The sequence below is a fragment of the Gouania willdenowi genome, chromosome 17 (genome assembly GCF_900634775.1).
Source record: "Gouania willdenowi chromosome 17, fGouWil2.1, whole genome shotgun sequence".
NCBI classification, from domain to species: domain Eukaryota; kingdom Metazoa; phylum Chordata; class Actinopteri; order Blenniiformes; family Gobiesocidae; genus Gouania; species Gouania willdenowi.
In genome coordinates this window covers 1,418,410-1,444,705 of record NC_041060.1, presented here as the reverse complement: position 1 = coordinate 1,444,705, position 26,296 = coordinate 1,418,410, and the positions used below count along the sequence as shown (strand labels likewise).

General features: G+C 35.1%; 1 protein-coding gene across 1 annotated transcript; it reads right to left on the bottom strand.

Annotated features, from left to right (window-relative positions):
* Positions 1 to 935: 935 nt before the first annotated feature.
* Positions 936 to 25,269, bottom strand: dpydb (dihydropyrimidine dehydrogenase b). The gene is made up of 25 exons (XM_028473147.1): positions 24,918 to 25,269; positions 16,832 to 16,942; positions 16,081 to 16,163; positions 14,628 to 14,715; positions 14,352 to 14,513; positions 12,838 to 13,034; positions 12,572 to 12,653; positions 12,404 to 12,491; positions 12,224 to 12,331; positions 11,506 to 11,675; positions 11,219 to 11,429; positions 10,050 to 10,234; positions 9,756 to 9,971; positions 8,313 to 8,477; positions 7,408 to 7,476; positions 7,201 to 7,284; positions 5,787 to 5,907; positions 5,569 to 5,688; positions 4,471 to 4,613; positions 4,146 to 4,200; positions 3,071 to 3,192; positions 2,797 to 2,946; positions 2,638 to 2,700; positions 2,029 to 2,106; positions 936 to 1,949 (listed from the first exon to the last, which is right to left on the bottom strand). The coding sequence occupies exons 1-25, from the start codon at positions 24,945 to 24,947 to the stop codon at positions 1,785 to 1,787; spliced, it is 3,066 nt and encodes a 1,021-aa protein (XP_028328948.1). The 5' UTR covers positions 24,948 to 25,269; the 3' UTR covers positions 936 to 1,784.
* Positions 25,270 to 26,296: the final 1,027 nt, after the last annotated feature.

Below are 26,296 nucleotides of genomic sequence, written 5' to 3'. Positions count from 1 at the left end.
AAAAATGTAACATTTTTAATCAAAGAAAAAGATTTCAATAAAAAAAAAAAAGACTTTAAACGCAAAAAAATTAAAACCTAAAAAAATTGAGCATTTTCTTTGATAGGAAATGTTATATTTTATTTTTTTTTTTTTAAACCTTTCTATCAAAAAAAAAAAAACTTTAATAATGAAAAAAAACATTTCAATCAAGGAAAAAAAAGTGTTCAAATGCAATTATTTATAAAGTGATTTTATTTATTTATTGAAAAGTTGTTTTTTTTATTGAATAATAAGGTCACAAATCTACCTCCATAAATGTATAGCTTTTTCAAATAAAATTTCTAAGCTTAATTAGACCTAAAAGCTTCCCGAGATGGCTTTGATTTGAAGCTGTACTACAAATTCAGTGATGCTTAATTACCCATGAAATATAACATTTTGACATTTTTTAGATCTTTAACTAATTTGTTTCAGATATGTCAGAACCAGTGCATGTCATGTTGTGCAAACACATACAAAGAGAAAAAGAAAACATGAAATAAAAATAATATTTAAAAGTAAATATATCTAGAAGGCCATATAAATATTTGTTGTATAAAATAATACAACTAAAACCAGTGTATAAAAACAAAAACTATATATAAACATACATACATATTTCTTACATCTGAAAAGAAAATTTGCCTTTTTTCAGAAGCTTGCATTATTAAGGCCCTGGCGATTTACTGTCCAAATTCTGAAATAATGTCAGTGTTGTGTGTTCACCTGTTGCACATTATTTAAGCCCATGGAAAACCATGGAAAATGAAAAATAATGTAAAAATATGTTTTTTGCTAGTGTTATATCATAACTCTGTTGTATGTGGATTGTTCAAAAGTTAGAAAAAGAAACAAGGGCAAGAGGAAACAAAATGATTGAGTTGGCAGTTTAATGAAAAAATAGCATTCATATGTAGTCAAACAGAATGTTTATTGGCTGATCTTTATTATTCTATGCTTCAGCACACTCATAATACATGTGTAATCATATTTCACTGTGTTGAAGGAGGAAAAAATATAAATTACTCTTTAATTCACACATTTATACATTATCATCACACACGTTTGCTATATAACTGTAATATTACTAATAATATGATATATTATGCCACTACAATGTTTTCACAGTATATTTCTACATTTTCATACAATTATATTGGATATGCAACAGTGTAAAATCATTTTAACTATTTAATTTAGTAATAATTGAAATATTTTAGATTTTTCTAATAAGGAACCTAAATATTATTCTTTTTAAAAATGTTATTAATTTAGATGATTTAAATTGAAAACAGGTGAATACAATACTTTGAAAAAATTCTTAGATACTGTTACCTATTCATTTATTTATTTTGCTTTTTTTTAATTTTTTTTTTTTAATCCAGGCAAGCTCACGGTATTTTAGTATTCTAAATTTTTCCACAATGTTTTTTGCTTTATGTAACAACAAACCATGATCATAAAAAGCAATAACTATCTTACCTCTTACCACTGATTTTTATTGTTTGACAATCAAGTTAATTGTAAATATAATTAGTTAACACGCTTAGTTTAAATCAAAGACATCTTCAGGTTACGGTAAATGTCAAAAAAATCTAAAAAAAACCCTCCACATAAATCATCAGTTAACTTTAAATTTAAAATTATGCATTCCTTCTGTTATTTATGTTTAAATGTATATCATTTTTCACATTAGGTTTAAAATACAACACTTTTAATAAAGTCTGTTATCTAATTAATGGTTGGGGTATGAATTTATCCACTCAGCAGACAGGATTAACGGGCACGCCCCTTTTGGGTGTATATGGCGTCGTCCTGGTAACCATCTTGATGCAGTCTATGATGGGACAGACGCTGAAGCACAGAGTACAGCCCGTACAGCTGTCAGTGACAAAGGGGAGGTGGGTCTCAGGGTCAAACTTGATCGCCTGCGTAGAATAATAGTCCGTCACATCATTGATGAGCAACGTTTCAATAATGAGACTAAAAAAGAAAAGAACTTCCCACCTGGTATCCTGAATCATTGCAGGTCATGTAACATTTACCACAGTTGATGCACATTTCTTCATCTATCAGAGCCAGGACCTGAGGGGACAGAGGAGGCTCAGTTTTTAACCAATCAATCAATCAATCAATCAATATTTATTAATAATTAGTGAAGATGCAGGAGGCATCCTCACTATTGTTATTCATTTTTTTCCCGTCTAGAACGTTAACTCCTCCTACACCGTTTGTCCGATTTTGACAAATAAGCTATTAAGAAATTCAGAAAGTTCCAGAGATTTATAATTTGCAACTTTTAAACTTTTTGACTTATTATTTTTTTTCTTTCCAATTTATTTCTAATGGAAATTTCAAGCCCTTCATCACCAGCCATTGTTCAACCGATTTTGACCTTGATGAAAATGTAAGGCTGTAGGAAAAAAAAAACACAACAAATGTGCAAATGATTCTGATTGATTTTCTTTTTCTACATATTTCTTCTTTCTTGAATTGATTTATAAATAAAAGTACATCGGTTCAGTTTAAATGTCCAAACTGTTTTACAAAGAGTGCCAAATTAAACTTCTGTGATGACACAACTGCTTGATTTGTATTAGTCATCAGAGATCGTACCTGTTCATTGTTGTTTAGTTCCTGATATGCTCCGATGTGGCGGAGAGCTCGAGCAATCACGTCCTATAAGCATGACAAAAACGTACAAAAAGTATGTATATATTATGTATGCCATGTATATATGTCATACGTGTGCGCGCGTGTGTGTGTGTGCCTCACCTTGACAGCAGGAACAGGTTTTTTGAATACATTGTTGGGGTTTTTATTGCTTTCAATAATCTCGGTGGTTCCAGCATCCCTGAGCTGCTTTTTATATCTCGCTATTAGTTCTTTTTTCTCCTCAAGATACGGTCCAAAGCTGGGAAGACTCTGTATCAACCAATCACAAAACATTTACTATACGACCTTTATAGAAATCAATAAGAGGAACAACAACCATGCTTTATAAATGCTAATTTTAATCACGTCATGTTTTATCTGAAGGATTCTGTACCTTTCCAACCAGTTCATCCAGTCTGGGCACTGGTTTTCCTTTCTGGTGTCTTTGTGTGGGAGGAGACTGTCCATCCCAGTCATTGAGGTCAAGACTTTTCAGGTAAAGCAGGGCCTTAAGACCTAAACACACACACACACACACGCACGCACACACACACACACACACACACACACACACACACACACACACACACACACACACACACACACACACACACACACACACGCACACACACACACACACACACACACACACACACACAGTGTTACCGTCATGCTTTGAACAATTTTACACACCATATAGTTAACTATAACTAAAAAGTAGAATACATATTTAATATATTTGAGTAGGAGTTTCCTTCCCTGCTTAGTTAAAAATTAAATATAGTAAAAAACATTTTAAAATCTAAATTTAAGTTTGGTATGGGCATGTGGGGTAAAGTTGCGCATGCTAAAATAAACGGCATCGTTTGGAAACATTTAGCAACAAACCACATTTTATAAACAGATGTGAATTTTTTTTGTTACTTTTGACCAGATTTACAGCAATATTTGTGATTTTTTCTTGTAAAAATATAACGTTTATGTTAAATCTAAATCTAAATATTAAATCTAAATATCACATTTAAATCTAAATGATACATTTAAATGTTAATTGTTAAATATAAATTTAAACGTTGAATCTAAATCTAAATATTAAATCTAAATGTTATATTTAAATATAAATAATACATTTAAATGTGAATTGTTGAATCAAAATCAAAATATTAAATCTAAATGTTAAATCTAAATCTAAATGTTACATTTAAATGTTAGATCTAAATTTAAATGTTACATTTAAATGTTAGATCTAAATCTAATTGTTAAATCTCAATCTATATATTAAATCTAAATGTTACATTTCAATGCTAGTTGTTGAATCTAAATCTAAATCCAAATGATAAATCTGAAATGTAACATTTAGATTTAACATTTAGATATTCATTTACATTTGTGCCCTTTCAAGTCTGAGCAATATATACAATCCAAAAGGACGTGACAGTTGTGCATGACAAAGAACCAGTGGAACGTACCGAGGCAGTAATCGTCAATCAATGTGAAGTCCTGGTTCTGAACTGCACTGCAAACCTATGAGATCAAAAAAACACATGTTAACAATACGACAAAGTCACCAAACCACACTTTATAAATTTATAAAGTTAGAGAAATGACCTTCTAACCCTATCATATATGGATAAAATAAAACGTATAAATATTGTCAAAATTCTACCCTTTTTGGGGGGTTTTAAACATTACCACAAGGCTGACACCTTACTTTACAAAGTAAGTGTATATGAATGTCATTGACCTTTTGTGATTTGCGAGAACAAAAGCAGTTTGTGTATTTTCAGCTCTCACCTGTAACACAGAGGCCCCTGCGTGGAGGAACTGGAGTCCAGCCTCTGCTGAGTCGATTCCTCCAGTGGCTAAAATAGGAAAACCAGGAATGGCTCGTCCAATGGCAGACACTGCTCTGAGAGCAATGGGTCTGATAGCGTTACCTGCAGTAACACATCATTTATACATCAATGTTGAATCATGTTGCCTGTACTGTACCTTGTGTTTTGAATGCATTACATACAGATAATGGTCATCCTAGTGTGATTGTATCTGATCACATTTATGTCAGCATGTAAAATAAGGACCAATCTGAGCATTAATACATGTAAGAACAAAGGGTTTATGTGTGTTTTGGTTGTGGTTTTGTGTGGTATTCCTTTCATTTTGTGTGTTTTTGCAGTAATTTTACATATTTCTATTTCATTAAGCATATTTTTATTGTTGTACTGACGTTTTTTGGGAGTTATTTTGGAAGTCATTATAAGTGATTTTTTATTTTGTTTTTGGAATCATTGTTCTGTTGCCATTTTGTGTGTTTTTGTTGTCATTATGTGCTGCTCTGTTGTTGTTTTGTGTATTTCTGTTGGTGTTTTATATACTTTGCATATCCTTCTCTTATTATGTGTTTTTTGTTGTTGTTTTGTTGTCATTTTGTGTTCTGTTGTCACTTTGTGTATTTTTTGTTATTTTGTGCTGTTTTGTAGTTTTGTATATTTTGTATACATAATACAAATATATACAAAATGTCTACATTTTGTATATATTTAGCATGTTCTTGTTGTTGTTTTGTGTGTTTTTGGATTAATTTTGTACATTGTCGTTGGAGAACTCACAAAGTTAAACTGAGGGCTGCATGTTGCCCATGTCTTGTATGAGATTATATTTTAATACATGATAGTATATTTTATTTACCAGGTGCTATTGTTTTTTATTGTACCAAACTACATCACATATTTGTGCTTTGTATGGCTGTTATTATGTTGCTGTATTCAGTTTATCGTCTTAAATCATCTATTGAGGTACAGCTATCATAGTATATTAACTGCATCTTAGATGGTAAAATATCAAATCGTGTTGCGTGTAGATTTTGCGATCCTTGTGCTGATGTAAATTTACCAGACACTCCTCCATATGTCGTGCGCTTGCTTGCACCAACACCCGGCCAGGGTGTTCCATCCGCCTTCAGTCCCATCATACCAGAAACTGTGTTTGTGGCCGTGACTCCATCTGCTCCTCCTTTAAAACCCACAGAAATAGGGATTTATTTCACACATGCGTCGTCGAATTTGGATTACGATCACTTTTTGAGTGAAATAAAGTCAAAGCAATAGTACCTTCGTGAGCAGCTTTAGCAATGTCAACAATGTTAGTGACGTTTGGCGTCAGTTTAGCAAAGAAGGGAATGGAAACAGCTGCACGAACCCAGCGGCAGATGTTACGAACCAGAACGGGGTCCTAAAGACACAACAAATGCTGATTTATTTGCTGTAAGATTGGGTTTCAGGTGTGTGATCTAATTACAGACTTATTGCATTTGAAAATTGAAAATTAATCTTGTTGATATTCTTATTATTTTTGTTCCGCAACTCCTTTGTCGTGGAACTCCTCCAAATCTATTAATGCAGTACCAATGACGCGTATGTCATCTCATAGGGACAATGTCAAGGATGTGCAGTCGACCTTTTTTGGAGCTAAAATATCAAGGTCGCGTCAAGTGTCAAAAACCAAAATATCTCTATGAATATTTATCGTACAAGTTCAATGCTTACATTTATGAAAAGCTCATCTCAAGTAGAGTATTTTATTTAACTGGACCGAAGCTGTACGACCTACCAGTAAAAAGATCGGTAGGGGTCAAAGTTCATGACAACACAAAAAAGCTGTTTTTTCTATATCTTAGCCACTGGTACCATTGAACAACATTTCCTTTCAATGTGTGACCTTGACTGTCACTCAAGGTCAAAATATAAGGTCAAGGTCAGTCTTCAGTTTTTTCTGCATTATTACTTTCAATTTAATTAGTAAAAAGAACAAACTTGTCAACAAATCCAGATGCAGGTTGTCATTTTTGCCAATTTTTTCAAACTGCCAAATACATATTTGCCTAGTTTTACATAATTCTTTGTTTTTCCTAATTTATTTGTAGTTCAGAAGGCTTGTTAAAATACACTAAATTAGAATAATATACAAGTACATTATATTTCTTATTGATAACATTAGGTCCAGGAACAAAATTTCAAAACACAATCAAAGTGTTAGATTACTTCAAACATGTTTTAGTTCAGGGGCCAAATACGGACCAGTTTAATCTCAAGTGGGCCACAGATGTCACACTGGAAAACCAGCAATTTCATAATAATGTACCTTTGTTTTTCGTGTACAATTGATATAGAAAGTATTTAGGAACCTACAATATTCAAGCAATAAATTAAAGATTTTTCTTTAAATTTCCTTGATTTTGTGGCATTTTTAAAATGTAATCTGGGTAAACTGAGATTTGGAAAAAGAAATTGAGTTCTTTCAGCAATTTAAGATGAAAAATAACTGTCATCATGTGATATAAGCATTATATTGTAGAACTTTATTGAATTTGTGTCGTTGGAGGGGCTGAGATATCTACAAATTAAATATTTGGTAATTTACACAAAAATTCATTTTTACTTTCACCTGCGGGCCGAATCGGATGCTTTTAATGGCCAGGTTTGGCCCCCGGGCCTTGAGTTTGGCACATGTGGATTACTTGATTACCTGTCCACAGGCCAGTCCCATGCCTCGCTCCCCCATTCCATGAGGACACGACAGGTTCAGCTCCAGTGCATCTGCTCCTGATTCCTGAACACACACACACACACACACACACACACACACACACACACACACACACACACACACACACACACGTTTCCTATTGTTGGCGTGTTATTGTGCACACGCTAAACGTGCAGCATGACTCACCTCAGCCATCTTTGAAATCACCGTCCAGTCTTCCTTATTGTAGCTGCACATGATACTGGAGATAATTACCTACCAGAGAAACAGGGAACTTACACGTTAATTATTATTTAAGTGCAACCTTTTTCAATACTGTAATATAATGTAATATATTGATAAAAAATGATATAATATAATATAAAATGATACAACACAATAAATAAAAATATAATAATTAATTTGATATGTATAATATATTATAAAATGATATAATAATAATAATGGATTGGATTTTATATAGTGCTTTATCATAGACATTCAAAGCGTTTTACAGAATTAAGGCATTATCGTTTCACTCCATACTTATAAAATATAACATAATATAATGTAATATGATATAAAATGATATAAAAATATAATATAATAAAACATATAATATAATATAATATCATGTAATTTAATATATAATATAAAATGATATAACTTAATATAATGTAATATAACATAATATAATAAATGTATAATGTAATGTGATATATAAAATATAATATAAAATGATATAATATAATGTATTAAAATATATAATTTAACGTAATATATACTGGTATTATATCATGTAATGTAATGTAATGTAATAAGATATTCGATAAAACAATATATTTCATGTCCTAATATGATACTTTTAGGACAGTTTTTTCATGTCCTGAAGGGTCACTGTGTAATTTGTTTTTGATGTTTTCCTGATTCAACACCTGAATGAAGCACATGAATTAGTTTCAGGTGTATTAAAGCAGACACAGAACCAGAAAATAACTTTACTCCAGCCCATTATGAAGAAGACGGATGAATATTCAATTGTGAAAAGCCAAGTTAGTCAGATTTCTGTAAAAATACCAGTGCATTTGGATATTTTGAGATGTGAAACCTACATTATCAGGGAAGTCCTTCTTCAGCTCAGCGACTGACTGACACCAGTAGGCAGCCGTCTTCTCACTGATCAGCTCAATGTTGAGGAAGGAACCCTGGCCTGGTCCATACACGTGACCCGATGTGGTTCCACGCACGATACGAGGAGAAACATTGGTCACCAGATCCTTCAGAAATAACAGATTCAAAGAGTTAGTCATGTTGGATAATTTAACATACTGTACAGATTGAGGGATATATTGTATGTACAGTATATGCTGTAGTGCAAAGGTGTCAAACCCATTTTAGTTCAGGAGCCAAACACGAACCAGTTTCTGCAGATTATAGGCAGAAAAACAAGAAATTTCAAGAATAATATCCCCTACCTTTCACTTCCACCTTAAAATGATAATTAAAGTATGTAAAACACTGACAATATCCAAGCATAAAGTGACAGATCACCAGGATGTTGCTGCAGAAACCATCCTCCCCTCCCCCACCACCACCTGGAACTTTGTTTCTGAACTGGATCTATTCAAGGTTGTCACACATCATCTGACTGTATTCAGAACGGAGCAAAGGGCTGCACGCTTGCGCCCCCCAGCAGCTGGCAATCATTTCCTTTTCTCCCCACTAAACCCCCAACCCCCTTACTCCCCCATGGGAATTCAGTTTAGATCCAGCCTTTTTCCTCCTCTCCCCTCCCATCCCTTTCTCCTGTTTTTCCCACTTTTCATCTAAACATGATGGCGCCACAGATGGCCGCTTCAGTGTGTTGACGTGTGTTCTTTGCTCCAACTACCAAGTTAAATTCCTTGTGCTGTTTTTTAAACTGTACCTGGAGAATAAAATCCTTTATGATTCTGATTCTGACATCAGGCCTTGCAGGATCTTCACCTAAATTTTCTTGCTTTTGTGATTCATTTTTATTTAATTCCGGTAGATCCTGTGGAAAAATTTCAGTTAAATTGCAAAATTTCTGGAAAAATTGTCTGGTTTTGTCAGTTTGTAGTCATTTTGTGTGTTTTTTGGTCATCTGTGTTTTTGTTATTTTTTTTGTTCTTGTTGTAATTTTGTGTATTTTTCTGTAATTTTCTGCATTTATGTTGTCGATTTGTGCGTTTTTGGGGTCACTTTCTGTATTTTTGTTTTGTTTTTCTGTATTTTCCTGTCATTTTGTGTAATTTTGTTGACAGTTTGTGTTTCTTTGGAGCTATTCTGTAATGTGTTGTTGTTTTTTTGTGTTTTCATAGTCATTTTGTTTGTTTAAGTGGTTGTTGTGTCTGCCTTTGTTGTCATTTTGTGTATTTTTTGTTTTTTTTGTGTGCATTTTTCTGTCGATTTGTGTGTTTTGGGAGTTATTTTGTGTATTATGTTGGGCTTTATAATCCTTCTTGAAATACAATTTTTGTGGGCCAGAATTGGCCCCCGGTCCTTGAGTTTGACACACGTGCTGTAGTGTGTACCTTATCTAGTCCAAATGTCTTGGTCAAGGCAAAGCCCCATCCTTGTTCAAAAGCTCTTCTGATCATGGCTGTGCTGGTGGTGGGCGGAGCCGACGCCAGACCAAAAGGATTTGGGAATTTTATCCCACAAACTTCAACACTGATGTCCACCTGATCAATGGCGCTGTAGAACAACGGCAGCTTTGGATCGGCATCCACTGTGTGTTCATGGAGAGACTAAAGAAGGACAAACATCAGTGATTTACCTTGTAAATGTTAATCATTTATATGAAATTATTCACAGTAAACACTGACCTGTATGTATCTGTGAATATGCCACGAGGCCTGTTTCCCATCATTGACTGACTCCACTGTAGTGTTGGCTAAACCAGCGATGTCCCCCCCAGCAAACACCCAGGGCTCACTGGTCTGCATGGTGTCAGTGTTCACCTCTGGAGTCCCCCATCGGTTCAGCTTCACAGGGGCCATGGCTTCAGTCACTGCGTACAGTACGTACACAACACTGATCATGCACGTTTGTCAGGGTCGCCCATGCCACCAAAGATTTAGACTAAAAATGATAAATTCAAATGTTAAACCTTAACTTTCTGGATGATAAAAGAAAGTTAAATTCATGCATTGTGCTCTGTTGTTCTTTTATCACAGCGGGGGCCACAAAAAGAGATGATTGATCTGAGGGCCACATTATTACCATTCATGTTAGCATTTAGATTAATCACCAATCTGAGCCTTAACACAAGAAAGAATAAAAGGTTTGTGTGTTTTCATTTTAATGTTTTGTCATTTATGTGTTTTTTGTTGCTGATGTGCTAAATCTATCTATTGTTTTGTATATATTTCTATTTGTGTGTATTTGTTTTGTTGTTTTGTATGTTCTTTATGTTATTTTTGTGTATTTTTTTCTTTCGTGTTTTGGAGTAATTTTGTTGTTTGTTGTTGCTGATATGCTACTTGCATGTGCAAGTATGAATTGCATACTTGTACATTCATATATATATATATATATATATATATATATATATATATATATATATATATATATATATGCCATTCTGTATTTTGGGTGGTGCTTAGTGTGTTATTATTTTGTATGTATGTACATTTTTGTTTTGAGCATTTCTATCTTTTATTGTATATTTTTCTATTTGTGTGTATTTATGTTGTTGTTTTATATATATTTTTAGGTTCTTTTGTATTTTTTGAGTAATTTTGTGTATTTTGGTTGATATTTAGTGTTAGTTATTTTTATTGTTTTTGCCATTTTGTGTATTTTTTGTGTGTTTTTCTGTCACTCTTTATGTTGTTGGAGTGATTTTGTTTGTTTACTTTGTGGGCCGCACAAAATGAGGCCGTGGGCCGCCTGTAGCCCCTGGGCCACCAGTTGTCCATGTGTGCTATACAGCATGCTTTTCATTAACTCATTCCCCTATTATGCAAATTGGCGTGTTCTGTTGCTACTTTACCTTGTGGTTCACTCAGCATAGAGCCAAAAGCACTGATGATATAATCAGCCTTCAGCTTAACAACCTGCTCCTCATCCTCCAGCCAATCACCATCCTCCATCTGCTCAGTCCGACAAAATTGCAAACCGGCAACTCTCCCGTTCTTCATGATGACCTCACGAGGCGACAGGAAGGGCAGGAACTCACATTTCTCCTCTTTGGCTAACTCCATCTGACAAAGAATCCCTCACGTTAACAATTGAAATGATTAAATGTGTTTGTTTGTTTATTGTTTACGTCAGTCACACCTCCTCAGGAACAGCTCTGATGTTGGTGAATCCTTTCCTGAAGCAGACAAACACCCTCTTGGCTCCACAGCGGAGGGCCGAGGTCGCACAGTCAAAGGCGGTGTCACCGGCCCCCAGAACTATCACCACACCTTTGACCTCAGGGAGGACAGAACGACACTGACACATGCCTACATAAGACACGTGTCATTAGAATAATAGCTTTAGCCAATCAAACAAATAAAGGTGTTTGTTTTCCGTTCTCTGCACCGAAGTAAAAGAGCTTGAATTTGAAAAACAAGACATTTTCTGTTTTTTCATTTTGGTTTTGGAAACAAATATCAAATAATGAGTGGTGTTTTTTTTCATGTTTTTGTTACTCAATGAAAAACAAATGAACGAATGATACACGGACTCTCTTAGAACAAAAATATTATATATTTATCGTAGACCTTTTATAAATATATTTCAAACAAGTTGCTCTTTGGATTCCAGTCACTTGGGTTTCTTGAGTTATTTTGTTTTAATTTGGACTTTGTGGGGTTTGGTTTCAGAATTATTTGGATTTTTGTTCTAGCACTATTCCTCATCTCTGCACATTGGTTCCTCCACCATCTCCTTAAAGTCCATCTTATTGCTCTTAATTTCTTTCACTTGGATATTTGACTATTCTGCATATGCCAATTGGTTTTTAAGCCTTTCTGCCTAGTTTTGATGAAATAGCACATATATTTCTTACCTTTCTTGCTTGCAGATGCAACTATAGGAAGGAAGTCCTTAGAGGTGAAGAAACCCTGATCAGTGGTTAAACCCTGGAAGATTTTTGCTCTGTTAGCCTGAGGGAGACCTGGAACACACAAGCAGCAGTGTTTTAATGAGCAAAGTTATGGAAGTTGTCATATCCAGATGTGCAGCTCACCAATCCCAATGAAGACGGCTTTAAATCCTTCTTCCTTTAGGGAAGTCAGAGTCATTTCATTAAGGCCCAAACCTTTCTCACAAACGACCTGTAACCACCAAACAGATCAATCATCAGCACTACAAGCGACTCATTTTGACTTCACATACTGTAATTCCCAGATATTACCTTAACTCCCAGATCTTTCATCAAGCTGATTTCAAACTGGACGACTTCATAGGGAAGTCGAAACTGAGGGATTTCTGCAGTGCTGCAACAAAAAACATTTCAAGTGTCAAATCTTATTCTCTAGAACAGACCTAAATTTCTCAAAGACAAACTAAAAAAATAAACCTTATAAGATACTGTATAGTGAGATTTAAGAAAACTGGCTTAAATGATCTGTTTCAAACATAAAAGCATTTCATATAGCAACTGTTTGATCTTAAAGTTACCTTAGTCCTCCAGTGTACTTTTGTTTCTCAAATATGGTAATGTTATCGTATCCAAGACGGGCCAGAAAGGAGGCACAGCTGATGGAAGCAGGGCCGCAGCCAATCAGAGCAATCGGGGAATGGTAAGACTCTGGCATCTCATTGGCTGGAGGGAGTTGAGGATTCCTGATTTGAGGAATTCCCATTTTACTAAACACCTGAGAAAAAGGGAGCATTGAATTACAAATATGCATAAATAGTGTCTTCACTTTATTCTTACTGGAGGAAAGTGATTAGCTAGACTCAGTTTTTGTTCTCGTTTGTTCCAAGTATCACCTCACTTCAGCAGACATTCAATTTTGGCTGGATTCTGATCTTTAAGCCCATAAATAATCATATTAATATTGGAGCAACGTTCAGTGAAAACACCAGAAATGTGCTGCGAAAGCACTTTGGCACAATGAATGAAGTAAAAACACACTTCTATGCATCTGTCTACAGGACTCCACATCCCACAATGCAATGGGCTAAACTTTTCAATGTCAATAAACCAAGTGATCACAGTGGAGATAAAAACAAACTTTCGAGCAGCGAATTCAACAGTTTACATCTTTCTTTTTCTCTGGCAGCTTTAAATCGATTTAATGTAAAGTTGATAATAAACACAAATAATGTAGCTGTTAAAGCCAAGACAGACCATCCTCAAAATGGATTTATTGACTGATTGTTTGATTGATGTCTTAATATCAATGTAAAATGAAAAGATCAAAAGTTTAAAAAAATAAGCAAAAATTGACATTGTGTAAACTTCACTACCTATTTTGTCTTTTTAAATACAACTAACAATACAATAATTACTCATATACCATCATACAAACAATCTACATATTCACAAATAGTTCATAGCAAATCAATATTACTCAAAACAGGCAAAGGAAAAAACAACAACTGGTGATTCGTAAAGCCCCTCTGTCTTCATTCCTGTACCTTCAAAATAATAATAATAATAATAATATTAACAACAACAATTCATTGGATTTATATAGTGCTTTACATTCCATTATTCTTTCACTCCACACTCATTGGTGGTAAGCTACAATTGTAGCCACAGCTGCCCTGGGGCAGACCTTGTGAAAATCATTTCCTGTTTTTAAACTGAATTATGTGTAAACATTTTTTTATCTCCACACTTATTCTGTTCCATAGTTTTACTCCACAAATTGACTGACAATGTTGTTCGAACACTTAAAACCTTTAAATTTAACATTTCCTTTAATTGATAACCTACGTTTTGGATATTTTTCCGGCCCAAGATTATTTCTTGCTTTGTATAAAATTTGTGCAGTTTCAAATTCTACGAAGTCACAGAACTGTAAAGTTTTAGACTGTGGGAATAAGGAATGTGTGTGTTCTCGACAACCAACATTATAAATTATAATATCTAGTGCCTGTGTTACATCTATGAGTTATTTAACAGGTCATGTGATAAAGTCAAATGTTTTTCTGCATATACTGTAAATTGAAACGTTATTTACCTCAGTAGCAAACTGTTGCAGTCCTCCGATGTTAATGGGTCCTTCTTCAGACGCGTACAGGTTACATCCTCCAACACACAGTTCTGACGTGGGACAAACCATCCCACAGGTCAGACCGAGAGGGTTGTCTGATAAGATGGCCCGAGCTGCTCCGTAGTAGTTCTGTTCAAACACAAACACACCATATATACATATATATGTATATATACAGTATGTACGTATGTTATTGTAATCCAACAGAGCATAATAATATACTCAAAGTGTGTCGTACGTTACCTTATTGGAAATACTGGTGATAAATGACTTGATGTCAAGGTTGGTGGGGCAACTCTTCTGACACGGAGCATCAGCACATTTTAGACACCTGGAGAGAAAGTTTGCTTTGATTTAAAGCTGAAACTAGAAAGATAAATGGCTGACTGATTTACTACCACAGAGATATGGGGTTCACTGTATCATAGCCCACATATTTTGAACATTTAGCTCACTTTCCTCACATTTACTGTAGCTCATTTTTCTTTAATTTCAGACTGAAATTAATTTAAAACCACATTTTCTATATTATTGCAAAAATGTGTACACCTGATAAATAAATGTAAATGTTAAATCTAAATGTAATGTTAAATCTAAATGTTAATGTTAAATCTAAATGTAAATGTTATATCTAAAAGTAAATGTTAAATGTAAACCTAAATGTAAATCTAAATGTAAATGTTAAATCTAAATGTTAAATCAATGCCCAGGTGTAAAGCTAAATGTTTAGAAATCATGCAAAGTGAACAGGTGAGCCCAATTTATGTGTGGTGCTGAATGTAAAAACTTGGTCACTGTTTCATTGACCGACATATTTTGAACATTTAGCTCACTTTCCTCCTCACATTTAGCCCAGAAATGAATGTAAAACAGCATGTTTTATATCTTTGTTACAAAATGTGTACACATGGAAAAATAAATTGTAATGTAAATGTAAATCTAAATGTTTAATGTAAATGTAACTGTTAAATGTAAATGTTAAATCGGTCACCAAGTGTAAAGCTGTGTTTAGCAGTGCCGTGTGATCGACAGGCGCTGACCTGCCCACGTTGTATGATTTCTAAACATTTAGCTTTACACTTGGCGAGTGATTTAACATTTAGATTTAACATTTAGATTCAACATTTAGATTTAGATTTAACTTTTACATGTAGATTTAACATTTAGATTTAGATTCATTTGTCAAATGTACACATTTCTAACAATGATATAGAGCATGCTGTTTTACATGAATTTGACTCAAATAAAAGAAAATGAGCTAAACGTTAGGAAAGTGAGCTAAATTGTCAAAACAGACCGAGTTTTTACATTCGGCACCCCATAGATTTAGGCCTGATTAACATTTAGCTTTAGATTTAACATTTACATTTAGATTTGACATTTACATTTAGATTTGATATTTACATTTCGATCCAACATTTAGATTTAGATTTAACATTTAGATATAATTTTAACAGTTAGATTTAAATTTATCTTTGAGATTTAGATTAAACATTTTCATTTACACATTGTTAACAATGATATACATGCTGTTTTACCTGAATTTCTGTCTCAAATAAAAGAAAAATTAGCTAAATGTGAGGACAGTAAGCTAAATGTTCAATATATACTGGCTATGAAAGTAACCGAGTTTTAACATTTGGCACCCCATGCAGAGAAGGAGTGTTCATTACAGCTAAATAACTAGAGCTATCACCTCATTGCTTCTCGCAGAGCTCCTCGCTCACTCAGCGTTGTGTGTTTGATGTCATCAAAGTTGTTTTCCAACTTAATGCAAGACTGAGACAAAAAGAATAAAAAAAGAAGTAGAGTGAGCGGAAATATCACATTTGCAGTGGGAGTAGACTCATATGGGACGTCCATTGCAAAGTTGTGCATGCTAAAATAAACAGCAACTTTCTAAACTTTTAGCAACAAACCACATTTAAAAAACATATGTGAATTTTACATGATTTTTACTGAATGTTCCTTTTGACCAGATTTACAGCAATATTTTTGAAAATTGTAATATTTACTTTTATTGTAAATAATATAATCTAAATATGAAATCTAAATCTAAATGTTGAATCTAAATCTAATTCTAAATGTTCAATTTAAATTGTAAATGTTAAATCTAAATTTCACGGGTGAAACTAAATATTTAGTTAATATGCAAATTCACTGGAATTACCAAAATAAAAGAACATTGACTCGAACAAGCGCTATCCACTGTGCAACATTTAACATCTAATTTTTAGAATTAACATTTAGATTTAACATTGCCATTGTATTTTTTACGAGAAAAGTAAATATTACAAATTTAACAAATATTCCAGTAAATCTGGTCAAAAGTAATGTAAAAAATGTCACACGTTTGCTGCTTAATGTTGTGAAAAGTTGCTGTTTATTTTAGCATGTGCAACTTTGCAATGGACGCCCCATATGAATCTATTGAGAGTCGTACACACATCACAGCTCTTCTCTGGGTTCCTCTTCCAGTGTTTCTTCTCCTTTTTCTTGCTCGCTGTGGAGAAGATCTGAGCGTGTGTTTTTACTCTGGGGTTCAGAGCCATGATGCTCTGTACGAAGCACAAACACAGACAACATGTTCAAAAAACAAAGCATTAAAATAAAATCCCTGCTACTTTGGTGATCATTTATGATACATTTTTAAAACTTTGAAGTTTTTTGTATTTTTCTGTTATTTTGTGTGTTTGTTGTTTTTTGATATGTTTTCTAGAGTTGTGTGTTTATGGAGTCATTTTGTATATTTTCTCTCAATTTGTGTGTGCTTGCTGTTGTTTTGTGCTTTATGTATTTTCATTCATGTATTTTTTCATTTTGTACATTTTTGGAAATATTTTACATACTTTTTTTGTCATTTTGTAATTTTTTTTTTTTGTATATTTCTTTTTATTTTGAGTGTGTTTGATGTTTTTTGTGTATTTCTTTTAATTATTTTGTATATTTTTCTGATATTTTGTGTTTTTTTGGAGTCACTTCTTGCATTTACTTTGGGGACCGTGTAAAATTAAACTAAGGGCTGCATGTAGCCCCCGGACCGCCAGTTGCCCATTGCTGTTCTAATTATTATTTTTAATTTTTAATGGTACTACACAGAGATAGAATAATATACTGTGTTTCATCTCTGCAGCAAATGTAATAATATATTTTTTCTTTTATTGTGGTAAATCATTTTGTCTCATTTACAACTTTATTTGTGCAGTAAATACTTTAATTATAACTAACGGTATTTTTCACTTTTGTAGTGGATGTTTTGACTGTGGCACGTGCAGAGATTTTCTGTTGGAAAAACCTCTGGAACATTCCTGGAACGTTGACATTACAGTTTGGACCATCAAACTGATAAGATAAGGTTTGGTGGGTCATTGCACTGAACAGGTCATGTGATCTGTTACATTAATATATAACAGCAGGAATAAATGATTTAAAATGAGGAATTAAAAAGATTGTGGAAAAAAGTGGAAGTAAGTTGAAAAGTTGATTAACATTGGATTGTAGCTCATTGTCTGAGAGATTTGAATCTTCCTGACTGATTATTTATTTTCCAATGGATCCTTCAACCACACATTTGTACACTTACTGTATGGTTATTAATGGGGTTAGAAAAGTCTCCTAATCTGACCATGATCCAGATCACTGATCCAGATAACTGGCTATATATAACAAATATATACACTCTGGTTCTTATGTATTTTTGTCATCATCTTGTATAGATTTTAGTCATTTTTTGTTGTATTTTTGTTTTTGCATTTTTTTCAGTTATTTGTTTTGTGTGTTTTTTGAGTGCATTTATGTATATTTTTTGTATAATTCTGTATATTTTCTGGCATTCTGTGTATTTTTGTCATAGTTTTGTATACAATTTCTTTTTTTTTGGAGTCAATTTGTGTTGTTTTTTGCTGTGATTTTTTGCTGTTATTTTAGTGATTTTTTGAAATATCATTTTGTATATTTTTCAGGATTTTTGTAGCCATCTTTTGTTGTTTTTTTGGGGGGGGGAAACTTAGTGTATTTTTCTGTCATTTTGTGAGTTTACTTTGGGGGCCACACAAATTTTAACCGAGGGCCGATGGGCCCCTGCATGCTTTAGATCAACAGTTAATTGTTGTCTTTGGCTCCGCCCCTCCACCTCCCACCCACTTTCAAGTTCTATGTGATTGGTTCTCCTGTTAGAACTGCATGTCCTGCTGTGGTCACCTGCCTCTTATCACTGCATGTGCATCAAACCTCATGGCTCATCATCACATTACACAATAAAAGCACGTGGGATACACAATATTTCACAATTAACTGTGTTGTCAATGCCAATGAATCTGGTCTTAATGGGATTGATCTATCTTTATCAGTCGTGCAGAAAGATTAGAAATCAAAGTGTTAATGGATACTTCACAGATTAGAATTAAAAGTTCAACTTAAGCTTTCCTTCAAGTTCACTGAGAAACAGGTTCAAGCTCAACTTGTTTAAACTCACTTGAGGTTTGATCACATATTTACCCTGTGATCTTGTGTGTCTACATATTATCAGAGCATGTGACTTTGCACAGCCAATCAGCAGCGATCAAAGTCCAATAACAAGATTCTATTATAATAAAAATCTGCTATCGCTTACATGTTTCTGTAATTATTTTTATTTTATTAATCTATTTCATTTTTATTATAGTTTTGTGACATTTTTTGTAATTGTGTGTGTCTTTGAAGTGATTTTTTATCATTTGTTTTTGTAGGACTTTTTTGTGTTTTACGGTTGTTTTGTGTCTTTGTTGTCATTTCGTGTCTTTTTTTTTTTTTTAAAAAACTGTGTTTTCCTTTTTTGTTTTGTTACCTTTTGTTGTCATTTTGTGCATTTATAATAACAGACGCTAACAGAAAGCTAACACAAGAGGAAGATTAACTTATACTACATTATTTATTTCAGGCTCATTAATTGTAATTTGAATTTTTTTTTACCAATTACAATTAAATTACAATTATTTTTTTCTCCTCAGTAAGTCAATTACAATTACATTTTCAATTACTAAGGTTCAATAATTAATCACAATTACTGAGCCTGAAATAAATAACCTAATACAAGTTAACATTCCTCTTGTGTTAGCTTTCTGTTAGCATCTCTAATGCTAACAAGAACCTAATCAGCTGTAAAATATGCTAAAAACAAATATCTATCATATAATTTATTTCCTATCTATTGATTACCTTGTTAGGCTTCCTAATCAATGTAAATATAGGTTTTAATATTTAAAGTGTGGGCGTCTGAGCCTTTTTTCAATCAATCAATCAATCAATCTTTATTTGTATAGCGCCAAATCATAACCAATGGTATCTCAAGGCACTTTACAGTAGAGCAGTCTTAAGGACGGACTCTTCATTTTATGGATACACACATATGCATATATACGTATATACACATACATATGTATCCCACACCCAACATGAATTCATCATGGCGGCAAGGAAAACCTTCTGTTAAGCAGCAGGAACCTTGTGTGGATCCCATTCCTATGATGAACAGCCATCCACGTTATGCTGTGTTGGGTGTGTGCAGAGAAAAGGGTGGAGACAGAGCCGCTGAGTCTCTGTAACTCCACACTGAGGATCCCACGGACCTGCAAGACAAAAGCCAGAAGGAGTACAGGAGCAAACACACAAGGGAAGTAAGCAGACATAGAGGGAGTGTTTGAAAGAGGAATGGGACCCTCTCCGGTCCCTCTCTAACCTAAATGACCTCTCTCTTAACGCCCTCTCCAACCTCTCTCCAACCGAGCATGCCAGACCCCCCCCCCCCGGCAGTCTATGCCTATTGCATCTTAATTATGAGCTATGAGCTGGTTCCTAACTAAAAGCTTTATCAAAGAGGAATGTTTTGAGCCTAACCTTAAAGGTAGAGAGGGTGTCTGCCCCCCGAACCGTGGTTGGTAGATGGTTCCAGAGAAGTGGGGCCTGATAACTGAAAGCTCTTCCTCCTATACTACTTTTAGAGATGAATGGAACAACGAGTAGTCCAGCATTTTGAGAGCGTAGTGTTCTGGGGGGATTGTATGGCACTACAAGCTCCTTGAGATAGACTGGTGCCTGTCCATTTAGGGCTTTATAAGTGAGAAGAAGAATCTTGAATTCTATTCTATATTTTATGGGAAGCCAATGCAGAGAGGCTAATACAGGAGTAATGTGATCTCTTCTCCTAGTTTTAGTCAGTACACGTGCTGCAGCATTTTGAACCAGCTGAAGTGTCTTAAGCGACTTGCTCGGGCAGCCTGCTAAAAGAGAATTACAATAATCCAGTCTAGAGGTAACAAAAGCATGGACTAGTTTTTCGGCGTCGCCCTGAGACAGGATAGATCTGATTTTAGCAATGTTACGGAGATGAAAGAAGGCAGTTCTTGAAGTTTGTTTTATGTGAGAGTTGAAGGATAAATCCTGATCAAATAGAACCCCAAGGTTTCTAACAGTTGTGCTTTGTGCCAGAGTAATGCCATCTAGGGCAGTTAGGCTAGCATAGGTTTCTCTAAGGTGTCGCGGGCCCAGTACAATGACCTCAGTCTTGTCTGAGTTGAGAAGAAGAAAATTTTGGTCCATCCAGGCCCTAATGTCCTTTAGACAGGCCTCAAGTTTAGATAGCTGATTTGTCTCACCTGGCTTCATTGATACATACAGTTGGGTATCATCAGCATAGCAGTGAAAGTTAACAGAGTATTTTCTCATAACATTACCAAGGGGGATCATATAGATACAGAAGAGGATTGGACCTAGCACAGAGCCCTGAGGAACCCCGTAGCTTACTTTAGTGTACACAGAAGACTTATTATTCACGTGTACAAACTGGTACCTATCAGATAGGTAGGACTTAAACCAGTTTAGGGCAGTCCCTGTGATTCCAAGTAATTTCTCTAATCTCTCTAGTAGAATATAGTGATCTATAGTGTCAAAAGCTGCACTAAGATCTAATAAAACCAGCACTGAGAGTCGTCCTTCATCTGAAGCCCAGAGTAGATCATTAGTTACTTTAACTAAAGCAGTCTCTGTGCTGTGTTGAGCTCTAAAGCCTGACTGGAAGTCCTCGAACAGGCTGTTGTTTTGAAGAAATTCACAGAGCTGAGCTGCCACAACTTTCTCAAGAATCTTTGAAATAAAAGGAAGATTAGATATAGGCCTGTAGTTTGCTAAAGTGCTGGAATCAAGAGTAGGTTTTTTGAGAAGGGGTTTGATTACAGCTACTTTAAAGGACTGTGGCACGTAGCCTATTGATAGGGATATATTTATTGTCTCCAACAAAGATGGGCAGACTAGGGGAACAACTTCTTTAAACAGCTTAGTTGGGATCGGATCTGAAAGGCAGGTCGATGGTTTGGAGGATGAAATAATAGAGTTAAGTTCCTGAAGTCCTATATGTGTGAAACAGTTTAGGTTAGGCCTATTTACATTTAATGGTACAGCAGGCCCAGGTGAAGGCAGGGAGTGGCTAATTTTATCTCTAATCTTGTGAATTTTATCGTTAAAAAATGTCATAAAGTCCTCACAGCTGAGGGCTAGAGGAATCATGGGCTCAATAGAGCTCTGACTTTGTGTTAGCCTGGCTACAGTGCTGAAAAGGTACCTCGGATTATTTTTATTTTCTTCAATTAGTGAGGAGTAGTATGTAGATCGACTATGTCGTAAGGCTGTCATGTATTTACTATGGCTTTCTTGCCAAAGTATTCGTGACTCCTCTGTTTTATTGGAGCGCCACATTCTCTCTAATTTACGGGTTGTTTGTTTGAGTGTGTGAGTTTCAGAGCTAAACCACGGAGCTTTCCTCTGACGTTTAATAGTTTTTTCCCTCAATGGGGCAATTGAGTCCAAGGTGGATTTTAGTAGGCTAGCAGAGCTATCGACAAGCAGATCCAGTTGAGAGGGGTTATAATTAATATCATAGTTATTTATTGGATGGTGCACTGAGTTTAAGGCAGCAGGAATGGCCTCTTTAAATTTAGCCACAGCACTGTTGGATAGATTTCTACTTGTAACTATTTTATTGCACAGTGCGAGATCCTCTAGGATAATGTTAAAAGATATTAAAAAGTGATCTGATAGCAGAGGATTTTCAGGGTAGACTTTTAGTTCATTAATATCAAGGCCATATGTTAGAACAAGATCAAGAGTATGATTTAAACGATGAGTAGCTTCATTAATAGTTTGAAAAAAGCCAACTGAGTCTATTAGGGACATAAAGGCTGAGCTCAGGCTATCACTATCTTTGTCCACATGGATATTAAAATCTCCTACTATCAGTATTTTATCAGAACTGAGGACTAAGTTTGATATAAACTCAGAGAATTCTGATAGAAATTCAGAATAAGGGCCTGGAGGACGGTAAATTATCGCAAATAAGACTGGCTGGCAGGTTTTTGATTCGATATGAGATAAATTTAGAACCAGGCTTTCAAAGGAAGTGAAACTGGCCTTTGGTTTAGGATAGATTAGGAGAGAGGAATGATAAATAGCTGCTACACCACCTCCACGGCCTATGTCTCGTGGCATATGAGTATTTAAATGACTGGGAGGAGTGGCTTCATTTAAACTAACATATTCATCTTGATACAGCCATGTTTCAGTTAAACAGAATAAATCAAAGTTATTTTCTGAGATAAGGTCATTTACTAGTAGAGATTTGGATCTCAGTGATCTAATATTTAATAGAGCACATCTAATGGTTTTATGTTTTGGTGTTTCTAGATTTGAGATTTTAATTTTTTTTCAGATTTTTATAATTGATAGCTCTTTTATTTGATTTTATGTTAAAATCATTGTGAAATATGGGTCGGGGGACTGACACCGTCTCCATAAAATAATATTCATCACCATCACAACAGTTGTCATGGCGATGAACACAGCTATCCTGATAGCAATGGGAGGGAAACTGTCCTAAGGCAAGCGCAGAGGGGCGTGGAGGACTCCCCCTCTGTAACATGGTCTCATTCATGAGATGTCATAAATGTGCCATGTTTTCTGATAGTAGAGATGCTCCCTCCAAAGTAGGATGGATTCCATCTCTTCCTATCAGGTTCGGTTTTCCCCAGAAGGATCTCCAATTATCAATGAAGCCCACCTCGTTTTCTGGACACCACCTCGATAGCCAGCGGTTAAATGATGACATGCGGCTATACATGTCATCACTGGTCAGATTTGGTAAAGGACCAGAGAAAATTACGGAGTCCGACATTGTTTTAGCATAAGCACAAACTGATTCAATGTTCACTTTGGTTGCTTCCGACTGGCGACGTCGGGAGTCATTAGTGCCGACATGGAGGACTATCCTATCAAACTTACGATTACTCTTTGCCAGCAACTTTAGATTTGATTCTATGTCGCCCGCTCTGGCCCCTGGGATGCACCTCACAATGCCCGCTGACTTCGCTAGCTTCACGTTTCTCACTATGGAGTCGCCAATTATCAGAGTTTGTTCCCCGGTGAGTGTGTTGTCCTCACAGAGGGGGGAGAACCTGTTTGAGACGTGAACATGGTGGTGTCCCGAGCGGCTTTTTGACCTTCGACTATGCTTACCACGGACAGTAACCCACTCATTGCTGGCCGGGGGGGAGGCTAAGCTAGAGCTAGCACGGTCCGCACCGGCTAGGTCCTGCTTGCTAGCTTCGGTTTTGGTATCAGGGGTGCGGAACCGCTTCTCCAGATTGTTGATCCTCGCCTCCATATCTAACAGTACGCTACACTTTATGCAACTACCATTGTCCCTAAAGGAGGACGAGGAGTAACTAAACATCTGACACACCGGGCAGGAGAGCGGAGGGGAGGAGAGAGAAGCCATAGGTGCTAAATTTAAGCTAAGCTAAGCTAAGGACAAAAGGAAGTTTAAAGGAGATTGTACTGCCTATAAGAGGCGAGATTGCTTTTTACTTAACCTTCGTACGTTTAACTGTACGGTAAAAAATTAAAACAAGTGTTTTCAAGGCTAAAATATCAATGACAACAAGTTTGATTAGAGTTAGCAGAACACAGTAGTAGAGCGCTGCAAACAGCGGTAGAGTGTAAACAGGAAATGATCGATACGTCACCACGTCAGCACGTCACCAGCCAAAGTACTGGCTGGTGACTCGGGGTGTGTCAGTACACCCCGAGATTTCTAATTTTTAAAATAGCAAAATGTGGGAAAGCTTGATATGATACATATTTTAATAATTGTTAACTCCATATGTGTAGAACTACATACAACTGTAACATGGTTCACCAACTCAATTACAATTTAATTACAATTACGACAGCAACAGATTGTTTGAATTACAGTTACAATTATAATTACACCATAATTGTAACATTACAACCCTAGTAAAGACTGTCACAAGCAGAATGTTAATGAGGTTTTCAGATTAATGTTGTGTAAGAAACGTAGAGAATAATCCTTAAATCCCCTCATAACAACTCTTTGTTTTCTGATCGTCTGCACTGACTGTAAATATTGTGCATTTTTAAATAAAAATGTCTTATAGACAGTATATATAATTTTAGGAAAGAAAAGAATTTAAAAAGGTGTGTGTTTACCTCGATGTCTGGGAGATCTTTGCTCAACATATTTCTGTTCAGCTTCAACTACAAAAATGTCAAAAATATTTCCTGCAGGTTTTTCTGTTTGAATCTCAGGGTCCGGATCTTCTCTGATTCTGATCCAAAGTGTTGTTCTTAATCCTGTTCCTCACTCACTGTGCTTCTACAACACAAACTGCTTTTAAAGTGAACTCTCGCTCAGTCTTTATCACTGAGTGGAATTGTTAGGTCTAAATACGTTAAGACCGTTGCTCAATCACAACTCAGGGAGAAAAACACTATCTGACTTAAAAGGCGACTAGAGGCAGAGAGGTGCGAGCTGCAGCTCGGAGAAAAACCCAACAAAAAGAGACACAAAAGTCCGATATAAGTTGGATTGCTCTGATGGTGATGCCTCAGAACTAGGTATTTATTATAGAAAACATAGACCACACCCAGAGGGCTGTGCAACAGCGCTCTGGGTGCAGGATTAATACATATATGGTAACACAAAAACTTTGGGGAAGAAAAAGCTCATATGTCCATGCAGTGGGTCACATACCCCCACACTGGCCCAAACTAGTTTAAACCAGCTATGGTGGACAATGGATATGTTTTGCAAACACACACACACACACACACACACACACACACACACACACACACACACACACACAGTTAATCATGGATAATTTCATATTCTAACTATCGTTTAATCATTTAACTATAACTAATAAAGTAATAAAAACCACACAGACTATAACATATCTTACAGGAATAATAAGAGTCAAAGTTTAACTCAGCTGCTCCCAAACCAGTGGCGCGTCCAGGTTAGTTTCAGTGGGGGCCAAAGTGGACCAGGTTATGGGGTGCATGCACACAGACCATCATCATATTATCATATTATTAGTGAAGGAAAAATAATGCAAAGCATAAACTTTTTTATCAGGAATTTTCATTAACTTCAGCAGTTTTTAAAACTGAAATAAATACAATTATAATATGCTGCAAACTTTCATAGCAAGTTCTCTAATTAGTAAAATATTCTCATGCTGAAAGATGTAAACAATGTTTAGAGGAAATTAACATTTCCAAATTAAAAGCGACATTAACAGTTTGTTGACCCGCTCCATAGGAGTTTTACTTGTCATTTTTTGTTTTTATTATTTTGTATTCTTATTGTCATTTTGGAGGTTATTCAGAATTTTGGTTGTCGATGAGTACGTTTTTTGTTCTTGAAAAAAAATAATTTTCTATTTTTTGGTTGTAGTTTTGTGTAATTTTGTTGGCATAGTGTGTCTTTGGAGTCATTTTGTATCTTTTCATGTATTTTTGTGTTTAAGTGGTTGTTTTGTGTTTTTGGGAGTCAATTTGTGTATTTCTTAAAATCCTTTTTG